At 43.1% G+C, this 25,089-nt stretch overlaps 2 protein-coding genes across 3 annotated transcripts in view; both read left to right on the top strand.

Annotated features, from left to right (window-relative positions):
• LOC117605535 (uncharacterized) overlaps positions 1-25,089 on the top strand; it is a 199,635-nt gene that overhangs the window by 141,467 nt on the left and 33,079 nt on the right. The window lies entirely within an intron of this gene.
• Positions 153-25,089, top strand: part of LOC117605530 (homeobox protein abdominal-A homolog) — a 41,025-nt gene continuing 16,088 nt past the window's right edge. The window contains exons 1-2 of one of the 2 annotated variants that reach the window (XM_034326953.2): positions 153-3,111; positions 6,932-6,964. In XM_034326953.2, coding sequence (XP_034182844.1) covers positions 2,358-3,111; positions 6,932-6,964 — 787 coding nt within the window. In that variant the 5' untranslated portion in view covers positions 153-2,357. The remainder of the gene's footprint in view (positions 3,112-6,931; positions 6,965-25,089) is intronic. The other variant, XM_034326954.2, reaches the window with a different exon arrangement.

Raw genomic sequence — 25,089 nt, 5'->3', positions numbered from 1 at the left:
CTCCTCGGTTCCTTTGGCCGCGACTAGTCTACACCCCTTCCCCTGGCCCCGCGAGTCGTTTCGTGCCCCATCGTGATGCCACCACTCTGAGAACGCAGGAATGCTGCCGCTATCCCGACTGGGACGAGTTCAGTGGTTTCGAAGAGTCGAGCAGACGACACTGGCGAAACGCGCCAGTTTCGCTTGCATATTCCTCGCGGAAACGGGAAGAGGCACGGGGAAACGCTTACGCGATCCCGGCTAAATCAGCAGGCGATTCGAGTGCCCTCTAGATCGGCCCGTAACACGGAGGTTCCTAGCTGCGAATTGATCGAACGTATCAACTTTGGTCTGGCGTTGGACTCGTTTAAAAACGCGCGGGATATTGTCACGGGAACTATTGCTCCAGTGGGCATTGTTTGAAGCGAGTCAAAAGGAACGGGTTAGAGAGAGTCCTTGGTCCGGAACAAAGGCGGTAAAATAATAAAGGAAGGAAGATAAGAGGGAACGAGTTTGGGAAGAAAAGAGCAAAGAGAAAATTTGTAAAGACCTAAAAGAACGAAGATCGTCGGCTGAACTAATCAGGAGTTAGGATACGATTAGCAAGATTGATAAAAAATTGCAAAGTGAAGAAACTACTAGTGTGTGTTTACACGCTGGCCAAAAGAGACGTGCCTGAACGTAGAGCAATGAAATAGCGAGGGAAAACGAAAAGCGTAAAAACAAAGGAGAACAACCCGGGAGAAAAAACGGATAAACGCGTGCGAGGCTAATGTTCAAAAAACTGCTGACCCGGCAGTAAAGCAAAGCACGAAAAAGACGAAGCGGCGAAGAAGAAAGCGAAGCAAAAGACCGACAGCAAAGAAAGAGAGGAGTAGAGATTAGAGAAAAACAGAAGTGAAGAGAAACAGAAAAAAAAGAAAGAAAGAAAAAGAGAAAATATTGTGCGAGACGTTTGAAACCTGCACGATAGCGTACAGGGGTATAAGGCAACGTGGCGAGCAGGACTGCACTGACAAGAGAGAACGTACAGAATACAGCAGAGCAGAGCTGAACAGAACCGACGCGACGAGAGAAAAGCATGGTATGGACGGAGTGCGAGAACGTGAAGCAGTGGAGCGAGAGCGGACGAGAGACGGCAGCAGCTGAAAAGAAACAAGAGAGAGAACTGGAAGTATAGGCAGCAGTGAAGATCAGAGTGAGTAGAGTCGGTGTGGAGAGAGAGAGCCATTCATCTTGGCGCGCCTAGGCGGCGCGCTATTGGTCCACCTCAGATAAGGGAGCGGCGCGATTGGTCGGCTCTGTTTACCAGCTGGTACCCCAGCGCGCTCGAGAATCGCAGAAGAGAGGGGGGAACAGAACGGAGAGACAAGCGGCGCCATTATTGTAAGGGGTTACATTTAGCTGGCCGTGGGTTGTAGTACGCGGCGTTCGGGATAGGGGGCTATAGTACCTTCATGCATGGCCCATAAAGGATTCGTCGACTATCCGAGAAGTACGCAAGAAACGGCTTCTAACACCTGACAGGGGCCACGCTCTTCTCTTCTCTTCTCTCTCCTTGTGCCGTCGCCTCGTTCGCCGTCGCAGCCCAATTTCCTCGCTGGGACCGCTGTGTTGGATCAGCTGGGTGGGCCCGACCAACGAAAGACCCGCTGCTTTATTGTCGCTGGTCGTCCCGATGTGGAAGGAATCGTAATTACCATAAAGGAATCGTAACGTCGGGCCGAAAACCATACCTGTTCGTTGGATACTTATCCCCGGTGTGATCGACAACACGATGATCTGACGTGTCTACCACCGAAGAGAAACCGAATGATTTGAAGTCGTTCCGGTGTGTTTACCCGTTTGCCGTCGCGAACTCTTCGGTAACCGCGATCTTCCGTCTATATTAAACGGAGCATCCATCCTCGACCGTTCGCGTCCGTTATCGTTTCTGTGATAATGTGTAAAGTTGCGTAAGTGACGATCAAAGTGGGGATCAAAGGTAACGGATAAAGAAGGGAAGGTAGAAAGACAGCCGGAGGAGGAGAGAAGAAGGAGAACGCAAAAGTGAAAGAAAACGGGAATACTTGAGGACGTAACGAGAAAAGGAAGAAGTTCAATCAAATTGATGGAACAATAAATCGAGTGCGTGTAGTTGGGTGTGACGAAAAAAAAGATCGCCGTGTATCAGACGGGGGATCGAGGCATATATTTTTGTGATAAGAGATAAAGAAAAAACGGTGTGATTACTGCGGAAACAAAGTGCGCAAACGATGAAGCAGCAGCTGCTGGCCGATTCGCCGGCACGGTGTCGGTGTTGAGACACTGGACCCGGGTCTCCGTGTCCGGGCGTGTCTTCGGCATCGAGTCCGAAATCGGCACGGGCGGCAGTCGATATGAGTTCGAAATTCATAATCGATAGTATGCTACCTAAGTACCACCAACAGTTTCATCATCAACAGTTGTTCTCGAGCGCGAATCCCGGCACGATTCAGGCGTGCACGACAAGTCCGGCCACCGCCAGTCTAGAGTCCAGTTTATCCGCGGCTGCAGTCGCGGCCGCGGCAGTGAATTACGCGCAACAGCACAATTCGCCAAGCCCGACGGGTTCGAGTCCGCAACATTCAGGAAGTTCGGCATCCACCTCACCGGCGGCACGCACCACATCGAGCATGTATCCTTACGTATCCGCGGCAGCGGCGCATCATCATCATCAGCAACAGCAAGCGGTCGCGGCCGCAGCCTTTGGTGCCACGTCTAGCATGGTACCAGGCTTTGGTTCGACCGCGGCTTCGAGTGCCGCGTTGGCCGCGGCCGCGGCTGTAGACGCCGCAACCGCAGGCGACAAATCTTGTCGTTACACCGCCAGTCTCACTGGAAATGTTGCACCCACGTCCGCGGACCCTATGGTCAATTACACTCTCGGTCATCATCATCAGAACGGCGCTACACCTGGTAGCTTGGTCTCCTCCGCGTCCGCCTCGTCAGCCGTATCGGCTGCGTCCGCGTCCATGGCCGCCGCAGCACAGTTCTATCATCAGGCTGCTGCAGCATCGGCCGTTGTTGATCCTTTGACGTCCTGCCAACAACCCACCACCGGGCAACCCGGCATTTCGGACATACCACGATATCCATGGATGTCTATTACCGGTAAGTTCAATTTTTATGTTCTTGCATTCCATGTTTCTTGCTTTTTATTTGCCTATTGTTCAACGAAGCATGCTCCTCTAATAAGGGTCAGACCTTGTGTAGCTATTCCAATCTCGAATCGGTTCGGTAAGCAAGTAGATTGATGATGTTCTGCTCCGATGAACAAAGTCAAATATTCTTTAACGGGCAAACGTTTGGGCACAATATAAAGATTAGACTAGTAATTCCTGATGGCGTCCAGGAGTTAATTATGTTTCGCACGATCGTGTTATGGCTATTTAACATTTCCTCTTTATCAGCGGATGATGCAGAGCGACGATAAGTGAAGCTGGATTAAGATAGATCCGTCGATTTGTGGCTGCTATCGTTTGTATTCAATATGGCGTTAAATTGGCCGTGTGTAAGAAGAAACAATGTGGAATCAATAACAGAATTACGTTATCGAGACAGTGAAATTGCCTATTCGGCACATCATCATCTTGCTCGTTATGTTATGCTATCGACACGCGTTAATGACTTAGCGTCACTTGTTATTCTTAATAATGCGCTCTAGAGATAACGATAACGTCTGCGTCTGTGCTGTTGCATGATCGTCAAATCACTGAATTCTGTATGTTACTGTATGTGTGCATTGTTATTGTTGAACACTATGTCGCGAATTTACAAGTACAACGATGGTCGTATCGAGTAATAAATTACGCTCGATTTGGATACGGATTTATTGTTTCGTGAAAATCGATCGTTATAGTACCGACTTTATCGGGTATCACGAAATACGAGCTTTATCTGAACATAGAGACCCCTTGTTCCTTTCTCTTTTAGCATTAACATACTTGCTGTGTCTATTATCCAGTTACACACAGTTTTTCTACTACCGTTTCGATAGGAAAACGCTGAGAAACATAGAACTAGTCCATAAGGGATTAGCAATGATGGTCTATCCCATGGATGTTGAAGAGTAGATGAAAATTGACCTACGGTACACGTGTTTATAGTTATTCTTTCTGCAGGGGGCACTATATAGAGTAGCGGTGAACCATTGTTGTACCTTCGTAAAATGCTTACTAAAAGCACCGTCGGTTCTGACTGTATATACGTAATACTGTCATAAACCAATTGTTACGATACATTAATATGGAAACTCTCATTATGAATACACCAATTGATCTAGTTCCTTTCGAGCTTATAAAGATTTATCAAGGATTCTTACGACATCAATTATAGTTTCTTATCTGTGCGATGAGTGCAATTTGTACCTGATCAACAGTTGTAGTTGATTAATTGTAACAGCATAATTAACGTATCCGCAATATAAAAACGAATCTATCGGTCGATTCAAGTTTAGTAAACTTCGATAATAACGTCTGTGACTGAAACGTATTTTTCTGCTGCATAAAAAGCAAGCTAATTTTGTGGCACACGTATTGATTTACATACAAAACAGTTCTATTTGTTAATTATCGTCTTAACAACAAAAACATGACAGTAAAAAATTCATGTCCATTTCCAATTTGCCGGAAACAATAGTGTCGCTTCGAGTCGGTTTCGCAGGCCCGAGACGTCGCGTCTCGTCGGTTCAGCGACCAACCTATTCTCCATGTTCCGCTATAATGTATTTCGCGTATATAGCTTGTTCAAGAGCCTTTGTCCGACGTATTAGCGCGAACAAAGTGCCCGACGGAGTTTTAACGCATGTATTTGCGACGGACAAGCAAGACCTAACCTTCTCTTCTCGTTGTTCTGTTTCGTCGTGGTGACGGCGCATGAATAGCTATCGTGTATTTTTAAAAGCCGGCCAATATACATCGGTTTGCATTGTTTTTTGTGTATGTTGACGCGATGATTCGTGTGAAACAAGTGGAATAAATTTTCGCGAGATACCTCTTTTGTCTTCCGAGAAGAATTTAATGAAAACTGTTCAAGGTTTCGACGGAAATAACACTGATCCTAAGTACTGTAAAATCTGTCCATACGTTTCAATATCATTCTCAGGTTTTATAGTAAATCGGATAACGTTAAATTGAGTCCTGTCCCTAATACTCTGCAACCTAGACACTTGCCCTTAACGTAAAAGCTTGCCTTCACTTAGCAAACTTACTTTTTTCTTTGAATGGACTTAGAATAATTACGCCATCTTGAATTCTGTAAGAAACATTAAACAATCATAGTCGACAGTAATGCTACGATAGTCATTAATATTGCCTTAGGATTATTTAAGTTTCTCGAGTTAGCGGTCGTTGATGCCACCTGGCTTCAATTGCTTTGTTGCGATTAACGACATTCTAAAATCACTTCTGCTTTATTAAATATTGTCGCGTGTTAGTTGACAAAATTTCCTCAGACCTGAACACTCCCTATATTACGAGGATTGGATACATACTCAGATGGAGTTGTAAACATTCGGTATGCAAATTATTATCTGAAGCCTGTTCCGTTATCAACGCCGTGTAATAACGTTTTCTTTTGTACCACATTAAGCTTTCATGCATTTTTTTCATCAGCACAAAACGAGGAGAGTAAGATGCGCATTATAATTACGAGTTATTCGTGCTGTAAATTACGATCAGAACAGATTGACGGGTTTTCAACAGAATTTCGGCTTGCTGTTAACCATTTGACTATTATTAACTGAGCTGTTCGAATTAAAGATACTTCCTTTTTGGACATACTCAGTCGACAAATTGATTCATTAATTATCAGAGGTAAATTATTTCATTTTTTACATTTGGAATTAGACCAGTGATAGATCAGAAGCCATCTTCGTCGAGCACTTCCGACGCTCACGCTTTTTCGACTTATAGACGACCGTCGCGCCGCGCTCGCAAAATGGCCACGCGTAGCGTCAATAGTAACAAACCGACGAATAAATCATAGCAATACAAAGCAGGGAGTGAATTTTCTCAACACGTGCTTCACTGTAATTCACAGCTCCCGTCAGTTTTTATTAACGTCATCCCCTGTATCAATAGTTACCACGAGATCGACAAAGAAGTAGCAGACAGAGATGTCTGTTTTTTTATCCGCCGTGGCGCTGCGAGTCTTATCGGGCAACGTTCGCAAGAAGTGTCTATTCGTGATTCAATAAAGTCCTTATCTGCTTTACGAGTGCATAAGAATAACTTTATGAGGCGAGAACGAAGGGAACACGCCAGTTGCCTCGGCGATAGTTGTCAGAATGTAATGCAAAAGATTTATTGGGATGAATTCCAAGCCGCGGTTGGATGGCGTCTCAGCGATCGAACAACGAATAGTCGTTGATTAGTTCTCGCGATCAGAACTTCTCTACCAAACAGTTTCCTCGGGCTTACGAAACAGTTCATTCGCGTTCTTTCGATCGGACCTTGTGTCACCTAGCACGAATCGACGTCGGCCTAATCCAGCTACATTTCTGTTTAATCGACGAAGAGACAAACAGAGAAAAGGACGGGAAGAAGGAACATGGGATTAAGCCCGATACGGTCGACCGTTCACGATCGTTCCTCTAATCCTCGTTTCTAGCAGGCGAAGTTACAGGGAGAGGAGCTTTGCGTGTCGAGTTGCTGCGAATTTCCTACTTTCTAATTGCGTATCCGTTGGAATAAGTTTCGCTTACACGCGGCTCCCTCTCTGTCTGCTTGACTCTCCATCTTTCTTTATCTCTCTCCTTCCTTCTCTTTCGTACAACATTCTACCGTGCCTGTGTTTGTGGTGGGTAGTTTTATCTGAAGTGCATGCTTTTTCACGGTTCGGTTGAAACGCTAGATAATTTTCCTATCGGATCGATTTGATGCTCTCTTTCCCTCTGTTCTTAATTACAGTTGGTTTTTATTTTTGCTTTCAGATTGGATGAGCCCGTTCGACAGAGTCGTGTGCGGTGAGTACCATCTCTTACTGTTGCTATCGTTTCTCGCTATTCGCTAAAACATCTTTGCTGGAAATATATTTTTTATTTCCTCTTAATATTGAAGACGAGGCTTTTCTGTCCGATTCCGAAACGAAACCATTTTCATTTGAATTTTCCTTACTTTGAAATTATCCGCATCACGAGATAAAGAGTATGTGAACATTCAATGGAATGTTAAAGATCGTTCCTTTGAAACGGTCGAGGAGGTAAAACAAGGCAGGATGAATCTGTGGCCGCTGCCACATGTGGCTGCCATATTTTTCGACGCACGAGAGCGTTTCATTCACGAAACGTACGTAAACGTACAAGACGGTTACCACTTTTTTCTGGCTTCTAACCGAATTTACAATTTTACAAACAACCTCGCGACACGTTTCCTTATCGGAAATAGTGGTCATTAAGCTGAACGGTTTCGTAAGATTGTAGGTTATATATATTTTCTCGCAAAGTACGCAAGATTCAACGAAGAGACGAGTTTTAGAACAAGCTCGAAGGGAGTTCAACGATAAAAACACTGTGCGCGTATGCATTGTTAAATTTTACTTACAATTTCAGCCAACAGTTGTTCCCCAGCTAACCTATGCGCTTGTCCCACGTGTGATCGCCTCGATCATACGGTACTTCACGCTCCTTTGAGATGGCGCTGTTCGCGAATTTATTATGGCGTTAAAAAATGGATTCTTAACGAGTATAGTTAGTACGGGGGGTTTTTAAAAGTGTGTCAAAGAAAAGTCAAGGGCAACATGTAGGGGTCGTTTACTCGAATCTTGGTGCCGGTAACACGTGCTACCAACTCGGTTCCCCATTCGTTTATGTTGGTCGCGCATGCAAGAAGGACATGTATACGGCTAACTACACCTGTCGTCGCCGTGATAATGTTGGCCACAAATTATCCCCGTGACTATCTTTTATACGGCCTATTACAGGCCCCACAATGACGGAGTAAATAGCGTTTAGGTGAAAGTAAAACTTCTGCCGTCGGACTTATCGCGATGCTTTATTTACATTAGACTAATCATAATTTCAAATAAGGATACCGTGATTGCCGCAGGAAGTCGCCAGTGTACAACGAGTACTGTTAACCAATTGCTGAATCGCCTCCAATTTTGTCGGAATTAAACACCGTCGACGTTATTGCTTGCGAGCATTCTAATTGAAATAAGTAAAATGATTGATAATTTCAATTCCTATGGCTATCAAGATATCGATTTAACATCGATTAATAATGGAACATAAATTGTTCTAAAGAGCATCAAAATAAGATAGAGATAAATTGTGTACTGACAATGAGCTCTGCTAATCAAATCGCGATTATCATAAGGCGGAAGTGTTGGAATAAAAGATTTAACGAGTGGCTCACGTTCTTAATGATTCGCGTATCAATATCACAAACGAATTTGCTCATGTTTTATAAACACGATTGTATAAGCAGGTTTCAAGTTGCCTTCTGTCGGATGCGTCGCTTTTCTGGTACCGTCAACGAGGACGATACGTCCATGCGCGAAAGAGACGTGACGTTAATGCATTTGGAAGTTGGGGTGCGTCAGCCGAAATACCTGTGGGAACGTTGTACAGAGACCTCCAGGATGTTTGACTAATTGCAATTGAAGTTATGTACGCGAATCAACGTTAGCCCCGGACGCGCGATGCATAATGCATGTCTCTCGTTCCTCGTTTATTTTCTTTTTTCTCTCGATCTCTTTTGCATGAATAATCGCGATGCACAAAGTCTCGCCATTTCTTCAACCGGTCTGTTTCGTTGCAGAAATTGATCGTATGTGTAACGATAATCGCTTGTAATCGCAATTCTTCCTTATCTTCATTTTATTCCTATTCGTCAATTTTAGGTGGTATTATCGTTTACTTCCACATTTTTAAAATTCCCAATTTGCATTTGCATACAACATAATTCATCGTTGCATCTTTGACTACCACACTTGCCGTAGGATCAATCATACTTACAATCTTACTCGTTCCTCGTCTTATTCGATCAGAGATTATTAATATAATCATGTTTGCAAGTTTCTTTTGACATGCGCTATTAAATTGCAATTAGTATTTGATTGAGCAGATAAAAATAAGGTAAAGAATAATGACGCGAGATAGGTGCCATTAAAGTGTTAATATTCTCCCAAATTTTAATATATCGGGAAACGTCGAGCTGAAATTCTTGGTCGCTCACAGTCTCATTCGCAATAAAGTAATAATATAAGAATAGCACTTTGAATTCAACACAAGCGCTTCGCTCTTTTTCTTCCACTCGATGCAATATCCGTCGCCGTGTCTATGGCCGTAATCTATCGCCAGTACGTGAACGTACTGCGCTTTCGAGTTTAGAATTGGGATTGGCGACTCGGTGGCTTTGAGAATGCATTTTGTGACAGAATCTTTATTAGTTGCGCCAATTTATCATCATCTGAGTTTACTTCAGCTTTGTCGAATTAATAGTGTTAACGATTAATGACCACTCTATGCAGACGTACCTACATCATGGACCAATCTAACATTTACAGTCTAAATTATACGCATGTATCAGAATTTTATATCGAATTCTTGTCACAATAGAATTTATGAAATGTACAAAAGCGTCAAGGAGAACCTTCGACATGTCTCATCCTTCAACCAAGAAACAAAATATGCGGTCACGTAAAATTAAGAAAGAAACTGGTCCATTTTATAACACAGAATTAACTTGAAGGAGATATTACGTGTATTTAATCTTTCACTGGCGATATGTGAACGTATACTGCATTTTGAGGTCAGGGATCGGCGGACTGCTGATGGCTCCACCAGATCGTTTCTCTGACCAAGAATTCGTTTGAACTGCGACTAAATTTTGCACCAATCTAATTTATATTATTTCTATTACTCGTACTGTTGGTGGACCATGTTTCTGCACACCTCGTAGAATATCTAATTTAACTCTCTGTCTACCTCAATTACAAAACAGAAAGCAGAAAATGTCGATAGTATAAGTCAAATAAGAATACAAGTAACTTTCGATTGTTTCAATAATAAACGTGATAAATTCTAAGCAAACGATAAAGTTTTTGATACAGTTTGGAGCATGATAATAGCTCTATTAACCCAGGAACGACCGTGGATGAGTCAGTTATGACCCAGCCTTACGAAAAGTATACAGAAGTCTATCGTCCAAAATTAAACACTCAAATTTCTAGATGTAAAATCTTTAAACATCGGAAATATAGTATCTAAAGAAGTAAAATTGAGGTAGGAAAGACTTCCGTTGTCCGAGGATTAATCTTTTTTGTCACACTGTGTATAAAAACGGGACACACAAAAATGTCATAACATTTTTCATTCGTTAGTTTAATTCTTGTTGCTCTGTTGGCACATAATGTTTTGGAGCTCTCGCGACAGAGTTCAGTGGCCGGTAAACGTCTAGCCTGGTTTTGTGTACGCTCGGCTATCACGAGATAATGTATAATATATAAACAGTTCGATCTGCCGGCAACAGTACACCAGGCAAACATTCTTGTTGGCTTACTCAGAGCAGTCGGTACTGTTCGAGCTGTTCACTGCTTCTTCTCCACCCTTTGATTAACCCTCGCTGTGGTGCGGTGCTCTTCCGAGAAACGTTTACCCCGTAACCGTAACAAAGAGGGTCAGTAACAGTAAAATCCTTCAAATTACAAGTTGCATTTCGTTTTTTTTTCCTTATACGAAAGATTCGCGTATATATTGTACAAAATAATACCTTCTTGATCGTTGTAAGTACGTTAGAAGAAAAAAAAAAACATTAACCCTTGGCGATTAAAATACAACTTGTCATCCAATCAAAAAGGTACTTTGCCTCTTCTACTGAAAGGGGTGAACAATCATCCAAGGATGTGCAAAAGGGGGTGAAGCGACTTTTCCTACCTGACCGCGCGATAATACCACAGCAACCCTTGCGCGATCTTTTTAATCTATCCCTTGGTCCCTTAAACGTTCTGCATTTTGATGGTTTGTGCCGCGGGTAGCCTGCGTACGTCTAGTTGGATTTCAGTGTGTACACAGGGCTAGTACGAGATAATGTATAATTTATAATCAGACCGTTTCTCTGGCAACAGTGCGCCACTGCACGGACTGAATCTTCCGCCCCAAAAGCCGCCAACCCCTCATTAGCATTCGATGATGGCTGCCGCGTCCTGCAGCGTCCCGTATTATCCCATTTCATCGTTCCATGGCATCCCCTACCTGGCCTCTAGCTCGTTTCCACCCGCCTTTCGCTGCTCCCTCACTATTCTCTCTCTCTTTCTCTCTTCTCTATTTTACACCTATCCCGTCTTTGTCGGAAGGCTTTCTGCCATTGGATCCGCCAGGTAGCCGATGAAAGGCTCGTTCTGGAAAAAACGTAGCGTTTTAGCTGGAAAATGAATTTTCTCTTTGGAATTATCGTTTCATAAGCTTTTGGATCAATTTGAAACTCTTCTCACCCCTTCTATCGTTCTAAAATAGGGAATTATGTCAACAGGGTTTCGAAAATGAGAATTAGGGGTAATCTTAGAGGTGATAGTGTTCAAGGTCGTCAACGGGAAGGGAAGAGCCGCTTCCGAAGGCCTGGTAGAAGTCTGAGCCAGGTCAGAATCGAGTGTTGTCACCGAGATTATTGAAACTGCAGTTTTATGGGGCCTTAAAAGCAGTTTAATTGCTGTTATATAAGTGTTTATGCGCCGTCAGGTTTGGCCTCCGCCTGCGCTACCCCAAACGTTTATTTTATGGTCATACGACGACCATGGTGTGGCAGTGGTTTCAACAGTGTGTACCCAGTTTTGTCGCGTGCCGAAGCCATCATACCCAGTCAAATCCTCGGGACGAGAGCCTGGACGATTCTAAATGTCACCGTAGATTCACGCTGCTCGGCCCTCCTCGGATAAAAAAGCATCTTCTTATATACCAACAGCGAGAGAGCAGCGACCTCAAATCACACTCTGTTTCACGGTTATTTTCGGTTGCTCTTCAAGGTAAAATCTCCATGGAACCATGCGTATGATACGAGAGATATACCCACGCAATCTTTTCTTTACGTCCGCGAACATCGAGATTCTGCTTGGTCTCGTTAATCGTTTAAGATTGTTGGGGATGTGGATGACTTCTTCGAGCAAAGAAGAAGTGACTCACTTCTCTTTATTTTAGAAAACGTTACGTGTTGATTCTATTTAAGATCTTTTCTGATATATTTAACTCTTATCTGGTCAAGGTGGTCCAATGAACTTTTCTTACTACCCTTCCTTAAAATCCAGAACTCTTATTTTAACGTCCTGTGCAATGTGTTCATAGAAGGCAGTAGAAATTTTGTCAGCTTATTAACAATAAGCGAAATTTCACCATGGTTGTACGACTTTCACAAGGTCGTCGCTTTCCACCAGCCCTTTTTACGGTTTCACCTCTATCCTTAGGATCGGTTTTTTTCTTTCTTTCTTCTAACCTGACGCAAACTTTCACCGTACCCTTTGTGGACAGTCGCGTGCTTTTTTCCTCGTCCCTTGAAAAGCAATAAAGTTTTACCCCATCCACTAAAAGAGCCAAAAAGTCGATATCTCTCGGCAGAGTTCGTAAATCATGGCATTTCTCTGGCGGGTGAAAGTTAAAGGCTTCGACGTACATATCTGTCGTTCATGGGAATCAATCATCGTGAAGGCCTGAGTTAGGTTTCTACTCGTCGTTCTCGTATTTTCGAAACGAATCGAACGCTGAAATTCGATTAGATAGATGTTAATAAATTATTTCGTCTAGAAGAATTTCGACATTTCGGTGGATTTTGAAATTCGAAATTGACCCTGATCGAATGTTATTGCAACATTTTATCGTCTACTTATTTAAATTGGAATAAGTGATACTTCATCAGGGAATTCATTTGAATGGACAGAAATTGATAAACAGGTAAATAGGAGATAACAGGAATCAACTTTCATAATTAACCCTCGACAGATGGACATTATTGAACTGACGAGATAGACTGATGTAGGATCATTTTGATTCATAATTAACGTGTTGTTATATGCGAGTCTGAAGTGCTGAACTGTGTACAGAATTTAAAGTATGTTTCATCAAGTCAAAAAAAAAATTTTAAGTAGAAGATGAGTTAACCCATCCTTCCACTATAGACAAATTTCTCTGTATGTTCAATATAATCGCTAATTATATCTAAAGTCTTTGTTCCGCAAACGCCTAAGCGAACACGTAACACATTCGACTCGCAAAGAAGCGGCATTCTAGGCATTCTTAATTTATAAACACATTCATCGAACAAATTGCCAAGGAACCAGACAGCACCGCGTGTATCATGGCTGATCGTATACGTTCAACGCTGCCATTTACGCAACAGGGAGGGTCTAAAAAAATCTAATAATCGTAAGTGAACGTCGACTGAGGAACACGGGCCCGTCGTATCCCATTCCATGGACAATTATCGTACAGGGAACAATCTATTGTAATTACAGAGACGGTGATATCTGTTTCTTCATGGTCCGCCGTTTTTCCTCGCGAGGGTTTCTGTCAAGGCACCCCTTACTTCATTTTCTTACCTTTTCTTTCCCTCGAGATTTTATCATTTTGTCTGGAAAAAGTATTTCAAGAGTGAATTATTAGTATGAATTTTATTCATAAATGTCTCTGAGGCATCGTACAATGAATGGGTGTAGTTTAAATAAAATGGAATGGTTGGCACGGCTGTTTGCCTCGCTCTCTTCTCGGCTGGTAACAGGATTTTGTTAAAATACGATTACGTTATGGGGTAGAACGAGGATTGAGATAGGCGGTAGGTAGCGTTCTAATGAAAACTTGGGTTTAGAGTTTGCCCAGATCTTCGCGGTGTCTTGCATACCAACCGTGGCCTGGGAAATTCACGAGACCACGCCGCTCAAATTACCGAGAAAAATCATCGATTTACTGGCGGAGCGTTTAATTGCTTCGCTGCACTCGCTTTGCATCCCAAGAAAGTTGTAATTGGAATAGTTTGAAGATGCTTTGATAAGCGAATCTTAATTTTTATCTTCTTCCTGCCTTGGATGTTTGTTCAAATGGAACGATCCAGTTGAGTGTATCAGAACGTGTAGTTTGTAAGGTAAGGTCTATCAAGTTTCAACAATTTTTATATTTTCTAAGAATATAAAATCGATTTGATTAAAATTTTAAGAAGCTGCAAATTGTCTCTGCTCATTTGAAGGAACGTTAGCGACAATGGTTGACCATCGTCAGTGTAATTTCTTGAGATCCGATTGGCAGTTGTTGAAAACTTGTCTCCATCGAGGCAATAGCACGTGTACAAAAGGAAATTCTCACCCGTTGTTCGAGCGAATTCCAGTCTTATTTCCTCGAGCCGTCGTAGTCGCGATTAGCTAAAAGTTCCTCTATAACAAACATCTCGTTCCCGAGTTTTCGTCGGGAATATCCTATTCTTCCGGAACACGAGGACGATAGTCGAACTTGTCTTCCCGTCTCAACGTTCAAACTTTCAACTTTAGCATGGTGTTTAAGAGAAAAATTACTTCTCTCGACCGAAACTTGGATCGTCTGAACGTTTCTCGCGCTCGCCATGGAACCGGATGCGAAGTTGCTTGATTCAAAATGGAGATTGAAGGACATTTTACATTTTTATTCCGAGAGAAACGAGGATCTCGGATGTTTTTGCTCTCGATCTTGGAGTCGAGTAGAGATCCTTACTTCATAGTCCTTCGAAAATATTTCTCTGGATGATAAAATTTGGAACGAGATAAGTTCGTTTCATTGATGGAGAGGAAGTTGAAGGAATCAAATCAAAAAAAGAATTAAGGGTAGGTTTCGAGTGACAGATACGGAGGCGCGTGACGGTCGTTAAAACTTGGAGAATGTCACTTGGCACACCTTGCCATGGATAGAATGTTATTTTCACGGTCGATAAAGTTTTATGACGAGGATGAAACGATCCGGTGAAATATGTGACGAATAAGGATGCGAGAAGATCGTTAAATATCCGTGGAATACTTCTTCCGCGTCTACGAACCATTTGACGATCCTCTTTGAATCGATCCACTCGATCGACGATTCTGTTAAGTGGTACTCGATTATACGAGATTTATGACGTAATCATTTTTGCGAAAAAAAAATGTAACGTATAATTATATTGTAAGACGAACGAGTTAGAACATCTCCTTCCCCATATACGAATAATAATGTTCAAGCAGAGAGAGGGAGGTAGGGAACATGGTCGTAGGTTCGTTGTTAGGAAAACGTAAGCGTTGACACGCGGAACGACGTTGTCCAGGCGAGAAAACGTGCTCACCGGCTAGAACGCGATCTCACCCAGACCAGGGTTACGTTAGATCCAAAGAAGAGAGAGAGAAAGTGGGCAGTGGTGGTGGTAGGTATGGATGGCTATGTTACTCTCAGCCTGTACGCTACGGCTACACCATACCAGGATGGTGGAGAACGACCCCCTGGCGGGTACTATCGTAACAAATGTGCCCGTTTGCATAACACGACGACGAGCAATTCGGGTAGGTTTGACGGTGCGCGATATAGACCTTTAGCCAGCAAGAGGTAGACAGAGAAACGAGGGCTACGATTCTGTACACGGAGAACAGACATGGTCGTACGGAGAGGGAGAAACACCGAGGGTTGGAGCTCCTTCCTTATCCCAGGGGACACTGCTGTATAATCTATGCCTTCAGATAGCCAATACCGAATGAAGGGTCCATACTGGAACACTCCACCTCGGTCCCAGGTAGATTTACTGCTGATCAGAATTACGATGTTTACCGTTTGTGTTACGATCGGGACACTTGATTTATATCACTTGAAATTCGCCCGTGTCCTAATTGTTGGTAGCTAGTCAACAATTATGGGCGTTTTATCTGTCCCTTCTGTTGGAAATCGCAGGTACTGGCGGGTCTATGTAGGCCTAAGAAAGAAAATACCTACATTTAAGAACTCATAGGGTCGAGTCGACATTGCAAGTGAAGGTAAAAATTAATTTTAATGAAAAAACGAAAACTGAGTTTTGCATTATACTTGACGTTTGACCACGGAAGTGTGAAGTCGTTGACAGCGTGATATTATTACAGATGTTAATTAGCCCCTTAATCCTTCCGCGAGCCATTAAAAGTTGCTCGGTCGTTCGTTACTTTTCTGACGACTCGACCCTAACCATGTCTCGGAATTAGTTTACACTGGGGGCCAGGAAGGTCGAGTAATAACACGACAATTTCCCATTCAGAGGCAATCGTTTCGGTAAGATTACACGAACACTTCTCCTCAGGGAGGATGATACGATTCTGACTCCTCGTATCCCGTTTTACATAGTCCCTCTTATATCATCGTTGACTCGTGCAAACATTCTCATACCATTAAACTTTTACTTCTATCATTTTTTTGTATTTTTAACCAAAGTGGAGATACAACCCGACCTAACTGCATGACTCGTCCTGTATTTTGGATGAATAGTTAGATGAGTACTTGCGAGAAACTGGATGCTGCGAATGATCCCTCTGGTGGCAAACACCAGCATCGCTGCGAGATGATTACACTTGCGAATGCACAACAACCATACAGTTATTTAGTAAATTGAATAATGTATAACTGTATGCACAGACAAGTAGGGACGTGAAATTTTCATTACCACAGCTAGACACAAATTATTTCATCTTTAACCCTAGAATGCGGATAGAATATTCCATGTAACTGTGGTATAATTTTATTATTAACACCAAATGTGCTGACACCTGAAACGAAGCTTCGAAACTCGACCACTTGGGGCGCAAAGAGTTTAAATCCGATCGTTCCGTATTTCGCAATTCATGGTGTCGCGCAGCCGCCATCTAGAGAGAAGCTCGCGGAATATCTGGTGCAATAACCTCCGAAATTTCGAAGTCCACGATATACCTCGATGTTCCTTGTACGAAAGAACGTACTTACAGTTCTCCGCACACTAGCACCGATCCGGTCTAGATACCATGCGACTACGTCGGCGTGCTCTTTCACCGGTACACCCTTGATACAGCTTATCACGACTTTTATCCGTCGATAAAAACTAAAGGCTCCATTTCCAGCTTTTGTACCGTCCTGCGGCTCCGTTGCAGGATATTACGCCTCTTCTCTTTATACCTTACATGTACGTACGTACGTGAACAACCTGAGCTGGTAGTCGGTGCACATCCTCGGCTCTCTGTATTCCTTGTACACACCATTCCGTACACACCAGTGTTCTATGTGTCGAGGCTGTGCACGTATCGTTGTCGTGCGCCTTGCAGACGACATATTTGGTTCTCTACTCATGGAAACTGCTTTCGTGCTTGCCGTCGATAGTGACGGGTTCGAGGAAGAAAAAAGAATGAAACGTGCGGTAGCAACCAGGCGGCGAGGAATACCGGGCGCGTTGCTTTAATTGGGACATAATTAAAGGCTGCGGTATCGCTTAAGGATCACTAAAAGTGACAATTCTTTGCTCGCGCGTTTTAAACGCGACTTTAACCTCCAAATCGGGCAGGGAATTTACTGGGTAATTCCTGTTCGCTTTTTGCCTCGATATTTTCGAGCCGCCTTGGTCGTTTAAGTTAATTCCTCGCGTGGTGGCGCTGTGCCTTAACGACCACCCAACCTCCACACCCCTCTTTATTCGATCGAAAGAAATTATAACTTTGGCTCGATTCAATTAGATTTAATCCAATTCGAATTGCGGTTTATGTAGCTTCTTTGAAATCGAAATGTTTAATCGACTTTAAACATGCCCTTATGAATTGACCATTCCAACCACACTGATCGGAGCTTCTTTCTAAGGTATAGGATTTCTTATTTTTTATTTTAAAACTAGATGGACAGGAAATTGCATAGTGATTTATTTAGCTTTTATGTTACGATTAATAACTATAATAAGAAAAAAGACATATTGCATCAATACCATTTACTATCTGGTCGCAAATTTTTTTTTTTTTCGATCATCCTACGAAATCGGAAATCGAATCAAACCCATCGTGCTCGTCGATGCCGATACACGCACACCAGCAAAAACACCGTACCCTGTGTAGCTCGTGTCAGGCTGATGGTGGTCGTCGAACGAAGGATCCCCCCTGGTGGGGTCGACGCGAGTTATAACAGGGAGGATAGAATCGTTACTAGGAGCTGGTGTGGAGTACGCATGCGCGGGGATTCCCCTTTGTCCGCGTGGCGTGTCCGAGCGACGAGCAGGAACGAAAGAATCGCGACGAGGAACGGAGAGGAGCCATCTCGCGTATTGGGTGCGCGGGAGAGGTTGCTACAGCTCCCGAAGGAATTCGCCTATCTTGCGACTTTTATTATACGCGTGTTCGCTCGGCAAAGTCTTCTTCGCAGTCAACTAGTAGGCGATCTTCAGAAACGTGCGCTGCAGATTTCGTTGCGCCGAATTTTAAAGTTTCGAAAAATGCTGAGAAGTTCTTTCCAGGAAGCTCTGATAATTTTACAATTTAAAAAGAAGTTAGACCTTTCAGAAGGATTAGTACATTCTGGACTGACACTCAGTTAGAAATTCGTCCATTATAGTCCAGTGTTGATACATACAAGGAGAACTCGTATTATCTGTTTAGTGGCTGCGAGGATGATATTTGCCTTGAACTCAATAACGTCGTTATAAGCCACAATGAACTTGGGCAGATCTTAAATTAACAGTTAAACATATGTAGATAGAGAGTAATGCTCGAACTAGGTCGTTTGTAGCCTGTTTTTGCTCATCTTTTGCACACAGTTGGCTTAACCCGAAGATTCTCGTTTAAACTCACCGCAATGACAATAATCGAACAGGAAGCTTACATCGTACGATTGAAATTTTCCATGCGATTTTCGTAGATGAAGTGTTCTTCCTACGCTTTCACAGCCATCGAGTCGTGAATTCGATTCGATGAAGCGATAATGTCCCGGCCAATGTGTGTAGGTCCATCGAGAAGGGGACAGCAAATACACATTTCTTTCCGCCTCGTGTCGAAGGTTAAACACCTCGGAGTTGTAAATTCCGAATATTCGGAAGATTCTGAAAGTCTGGTATATTTTGTCGGGAAGGGCTTGCCAGGAAGATAGTCTGGAGGGTAGCGACGCGTGGAAAGGGTGAAAAGGAGGAGGGTGCGTAACAGGGACTAATATCGTAAAGCCGCAACGTGCTCTGATTAAACATTATGTGGGTCCTAACGTTTCTCAACGTGACGATGGCTGCTTCTGCTTCGGTTACTGCCTACGACCAACATCTTATTCCTTCAATTGTTTCTTTCAATAAGAGGATGTTTCTCGACCTTGTACATTTTCTTGCCAATTAGAATGGATCGAACGTCATTTTCTTTTATGATTTTCTTACTAATTTCAGGAGTATATGATGGAACTTTTTTTTCTGACACACTGTACGTACAAATATATAGAAATGTATGTACATAATTACTGTATAATCGTCTAGTATTGATAACGGTATCACTGATATCTTTGGATTAGTAGGTGAAACGTTGTCAAACAGTTGTAAGTTACATAGTTAGATAGTGTCATCCGATACGTGTTCGTGTTAGCTCCACCCCTCGGGCAGATTAGAAAATCGCAAAATTACGTCGCAACAAAGACAAGCACGTTAAATACAATGCTTGAACGTTAAATGTGAGGTGTCATTTGGAAGGTTCACCGATAAGTCTAGATAAATGTAAGTCTTTTTTCAAGAACACTAAATCGTTTCGAGCTTGTTGAAGTTTATCATTAAAAGACAATACAGAGGTATAATTTGAATTGTGTTTTAACACTCTGCTTGTTTTAGCCAAACCAAGATTAAAAAATTAGTCTTTGATATCTTTTATAATCAAACATTGATGCACAGCCAGTGCCCAACATAAAAACACCCAGGCCCGCGTGCTACAGGGCTCGTCTAATGAGTAATAATTTTCCCCGACGTCGGTACCTCCTCGAACTTACTCTCCCCGTCTCGTCTCGAGTATCTTTCGGAAGCCGTAGTCTACGTCGGATGTTCTAAATTGCGCTGCCACGACTTTTATTAGCGGAAAGAGACAGCCGTGGCATTTGCATGTAATGGTGCAGAGCAGAGAGGGCTGGATAGTAGCTAAAGCGGAGAAGAGAACCCCGAAGTCGGGAGGAAGAATGTTGGGAAAATATGAGATAGAAGAGAGGGGTGGGTTCGAAAAGGGGGCGCGGAAAGACGGTCGGCAGGGAATGTAAGGCCGTAATTAGAGTTTTAGGGGTAGTATGGGGTGGTTGTGTTCGCGTTGCTGGCCCGTTACACGCAGGCGGGATGGGGACGTCAGCGGCGAAGATATATACTGGGGAACAACACGCCTCCCCTTACGAGGGATGGAATGTTTGCCAACGGCATTTTGATACGTCATTCTTTATTGCAAAATTAAAATGTAATCCCAACCGGTGTATCACACGCAGGAGAGTATTTTAAGATTGGCGTGTTGCCGGCTGGTTTATTTTTGTAAGGTCCGGTCGCCAACCGCTCCTCTGCGTTCAAACAACGAGAATTATGCGAACAGCCTGTCCGTGTAATTAGCGGCTGTACTCTTTTTCAAGTTATAAGAAACGAGCGACGAAGGAGGACATGCGTCGCGATGCTATTTTCGGCGTTATTTAAAAGGAACAACTTCGAAAAACGAAAGTAAAAAGTGTTTTTTTTCGCGTGTTTTCCTCTTGGATTGTTATCAGTTTTCGAAATCGTATCGTACCAGGTTGCAAGTCTGTGTAAAATAAAACCGAGATAAAAATATAATTAACCGTCACGTATTTACTTATACTAATTACGAGTTCATGCATAAACAGCGCACGAACCGTGAATAACGCTTCGTATTCGATTGGTGATTTATCGGAATTGCCTAGTGACATTAACGATTAGTTGTAAACCATGGCCGCTTGCAGCGCCACGGTGAAGCAATTAACGCACGACTCGCACGCCCTCGTTGCATCCGCATTATCGCGCACTGTTTCATAAATAACAGGAATACTTTCTCACGAATGATGCTGTCCTCAGTTACTCGATCTTGTCACTTTTTCTTATCAACTCACAGGATGTTCAGGATTTACAGTGATTATGTATGCTCGAATCGTATGCAAAATCAATTTGGCCCCAGGCAAAGACGGAATACATCAGCTAGTTAATCTCAAAACGTTCAATCTCTCCTCACATATTCATCCAGCAGAGTACCGTCTATTCTCCGTATAAATCTCTAACCTTTTTTTCTCCAACATCCTGTAGAAACCAATCCTCCCATGGAAAAGGAAGAATAAGGAAACGAATATGGCAGATCATCTTTCTCCTAAGCGACGCGTCGTAAACACCGTACACGTTTTTTTCACTCGCTGGAGCAGAAGAAACAAGGAAAGAAGTGTACGTGTCTGACGGTGTGTTAGGATGCGCCACGAGGAGTCTCTTCCTTTCGAGGATCCGCACAGGGGATGTGCGCGTAGCTCGTGCCATGCCAGGTCGGGGCCTCTCTTATAAATTTCACTCCCAAGGTGACTTTACAATTTCGTGGGAGATTAGAGCTCCTATTGCTGAAGGAGGTGGAGGAATAGCAGCACAGTCGGCCGCCATGTAGATACCGATTCCACACACCGTGAAAGGCACCGCCATGTCGCGCATCTGGGCAGACCTGATCTCTCTCCAGTTTAGCCGATGTGTGCGTACAGTGTGTCCCCACTGGCTGGACCCGTGTGCGCGCCTGTGTTTGTGGCAGATACATGCCAGATAATGGGAGGCACCCTTATGGATGACGTTTGGGCTCCACCGGGAACAATGGAGCGAACTTCTCTCCCCCTCTTACCATCCATCCTTGTTGGAATCCTTTATTACCACCCGGTGTATATATGAACGGTGTACCCTCATATATATCCACCCTCTTTCTTCCACACCCTTCTAACACAACCTTTTCCAATGTGTGTAGACGACAGGGCAGACTGCCACACACACCAACGCGAAACGAGCTGTCCAACCAATCGGAATTTAAGCCTATTGCTAACCCCACGATGGGAACTGTGTCGTGCCTACGCACACTCGCGTGACGAAAGAGCGCGTGAGCACCTGTACGCTTGTCCTCTGCTGAAATCATTTCGCCATTTCAAGTTTTTTTTATACTTTTGCATCAGGAATTTAAAGACACCCACGTTGCGTTCGTTCACGGTGCAATATGCGTCCCCTTCGTTTCCTGCTCTCGACAGCGAATGGAACGAGGATAATTCTAAAATGCGAGTACAGTGTTCGAGGACTACTTTTAGGGAGGAGCAGATGGATAACCCTCCACGATTCCTCTATCTTTTGTCGAGTACTTACCCCATAAATAGCTGCAGTCGCGACTCGTAGACTGTAGGCAACAAATCTCTCGATGTCGATGACGATGAATATCGACGCGACAGAGGAGTTCAGGAAAAAAAGATACTTTATCACCACCCACGCGCTTTAAAGCGATCTGTGGTTCAACGACGTGTGTCGTCATGGTTACCGTCGCCATTATTCACGTGTATTATAAAACTCGGCTGCGTAACCGTGGCGCTGTCTAGGATCCGGAACGCGAACCGACTAGTTTTGTGATAAAGTGATCACATGGTCTGATTGTGAGTAACGTTGATCCTTGTCCACGAGTCTGTACGATAGAAATTTTGCGCTTATCGCTGTTCGATCGTTAAAAAGTTGTCGTCGTACTGTCATTGAAAATGAAAGGTGTGTTACTGTCCTGTTCGAGTTATCTAACTGTTCTGAGATCATCTAGCCGTTGTGATACGTTTGGAGATTACTAACGCGTTTCGAACTCATTGCAAGTCCTGACGCATTTTCATGTCGCGTGAAATTTATGGCTCGTGGCAAGCATTTGAAACTAGATCCCAAAATTATGTGGAAACGTTAGACTGTAAGTATTTTGGTTAGATGTGGGTACGATGAAAGTTTTGACTATAGCAATTGCTAAACCAAAACATCTTTCAGTTCTTCAAAACTGTCAGCTCTAATCCAATGGCAACCTAGATCTTAAGTAGATGGCGCCACGAGATGTCTTAATTGTTGCGCGTGATATTTTATCTTAAGACGAATTATGTAAGGTGCAATTTGAACCTTACATTAACTGAATGAACCATCTATAGGCCAGGTGAGACTGGACTTGTTAACGAGTCAGTCTAACGCGACGACTTTAACTTTTAATCACGTCCTCATCCGTCCGCCTTCTAAAAAAAGCCACCGTATGAACAACGACTAATGTATTCGAATACGTGACATCATATAACAGATATGTTTGGTGTCCGGCATCCTTCGAGGAATTCCATAGACAATATCGATGGGGGATCAGGGAGGAGGAGTCTCCGAGACCAGGTAGACAGTGAAGATCGGGCGCAAAAGGCAAAAAATAAGAAAAGCAATGTGTCTAGTTCGCGACAACGGTCGCAAATCGCGACGAGGCACCGCGTGTTGGAAAGACGGCACTGGCGTTCCTCTTTGTTCATGCGGCTGGTCCACTGGTGCCCCCCGCTCGCCGATCCATTCGTAAATATCTCAAAACGGCTTAATTTCGCGGCACTGCGGGCGAATAAAATCTCGAGCCGGTGAAAAATGTAGACAGGCTGAACGAAGGGGGAACCCGGCAGAAGATACGGTCCAGCCACGACCCACGAATCGCTTGATCGCCGTCTCGGGTCACTGCAGCCTCTGCTAGAACGAGCACAGAGGGGCTGCCCGTTTGGTGACCGAGAGGGGACGAACGCGTACGTAAGTTAAAAAGAGACGCAAAGCAGAAATGTCTTCTTTTTTATTTGTTTATTTATTTCAGCTTTGGACCATTCCCAGTCCATAAGCTGAGATAGGATACATGTCACACTTAAAGCTATGAGAGTATTTATATAACGTTATATATATATATAAAAAATATAAGGGTGTCTGACTTACTTGCTTAATGATTTGTTAGAATAATTATGCTAATGAATCCTATGGATGCTTAGAACTCTTTAATCAGGCACTTTTTCATTTACTTGATCCTATCAACATACTGTATAGGAACATTTTCAGACAGCTTCAAAAAGTTTGTGGTCCATTGTTCCTTGAGAACAATTTAGCAAAATGGTGGCGATAACTCTCTCGTTTCTACAATACTTTCTTTTTCTACCCACCTTAATTTCAAGTTTCGCCGCACGAGCGCGCGATTTAGCAGGCTAATCCTTGCACTTTTGGCGGTCGATTTGCCACTTCTTCGAGCACATATCTTCGCACTAACTTGCGTTGATTGGTCATGGATTCAGCCCTAATCGATTCCTCTGAAATTCTTTTCTGAAAGAAGATTCTCTTCTAAGAACTTCTTATATCTTCCCTCTCGTTCGATCGTTATTCTTCGCTCGAGAAAGCGGCCGGTATTTCGCGGCACGCATGAAACAGGAAAGGAATTCAAATGGTAAACGTTATTTGATTCCTTGGAAAAGTCTAACAGAGAAAATCGTATGCAACTGCCTGGAACGGGAAGGGGAAAGCGATCGGCAATTGTACAAGAGATATCAGAGCAGTGAGATTCATTTATGGTAATTTTATGCGCACCGTTGATCACCGGTGATTATTGTAATCGGTACACGAAAGGGCTCGCGATTAAATCTACTCGTTGATTTAAGCGTGACGATCCGTCGTGCGTAACGGCGGCTACTCGGCTGAGTAATTTCGATCGTTCGATGTTGCTCGACGAAGTATCGTACGGTTATGACCAGCAAAAGCCTGTATTTGCAAGCATTTTAACAATAATGTATTTGTAATTAGTAAAATAAGACATTTCAAAGTTCACTCAGAAAGGTGGGAAAAGAGTGACTGGATAAAGCCAATTAAGTATTTCTAATTATAAATAAATACAGTTTTATTTTTTGCATGGATTTGTATTTATTCAGATTTATAATGGTTTGCATGTAATTACACTTGAATCACCATTCCTTTTCTATTTTTGTCTATAATCACGAATCATGAAAATGTATCGAAGGTGTGAGTTAATGACACTACTATCTTAATTGTCGCGTTACCCATATCTTGATGATGCATAAATTTCTACACGAGACCATCATTTAATTACGAACAATTAAATATTGAAAAATTGTCCGTCGCATTAATTAAGATTTGCTTAAAAAACAATTAAGGCCTTTTTATT

This window comes from Osmia lignaria, chromosome 14 (assembly GCF_051020975.1).
Source record: "Osmia lignaria lignaria isolate PbOS001 chromosome 14, iyOsmLign1, whole genome shotgun sequence".
NCBI lineage: Eukaryota > Metazoa > Arthropoda > Insecta > Hymenoptera > Megachilidae > Osmia > Osmia lignaria.
The sequence above is the reverse complement of the archived record's forward strand: the minus strand, read 5'-3'. Positions and strand labels throughout refer to the sequence as shown.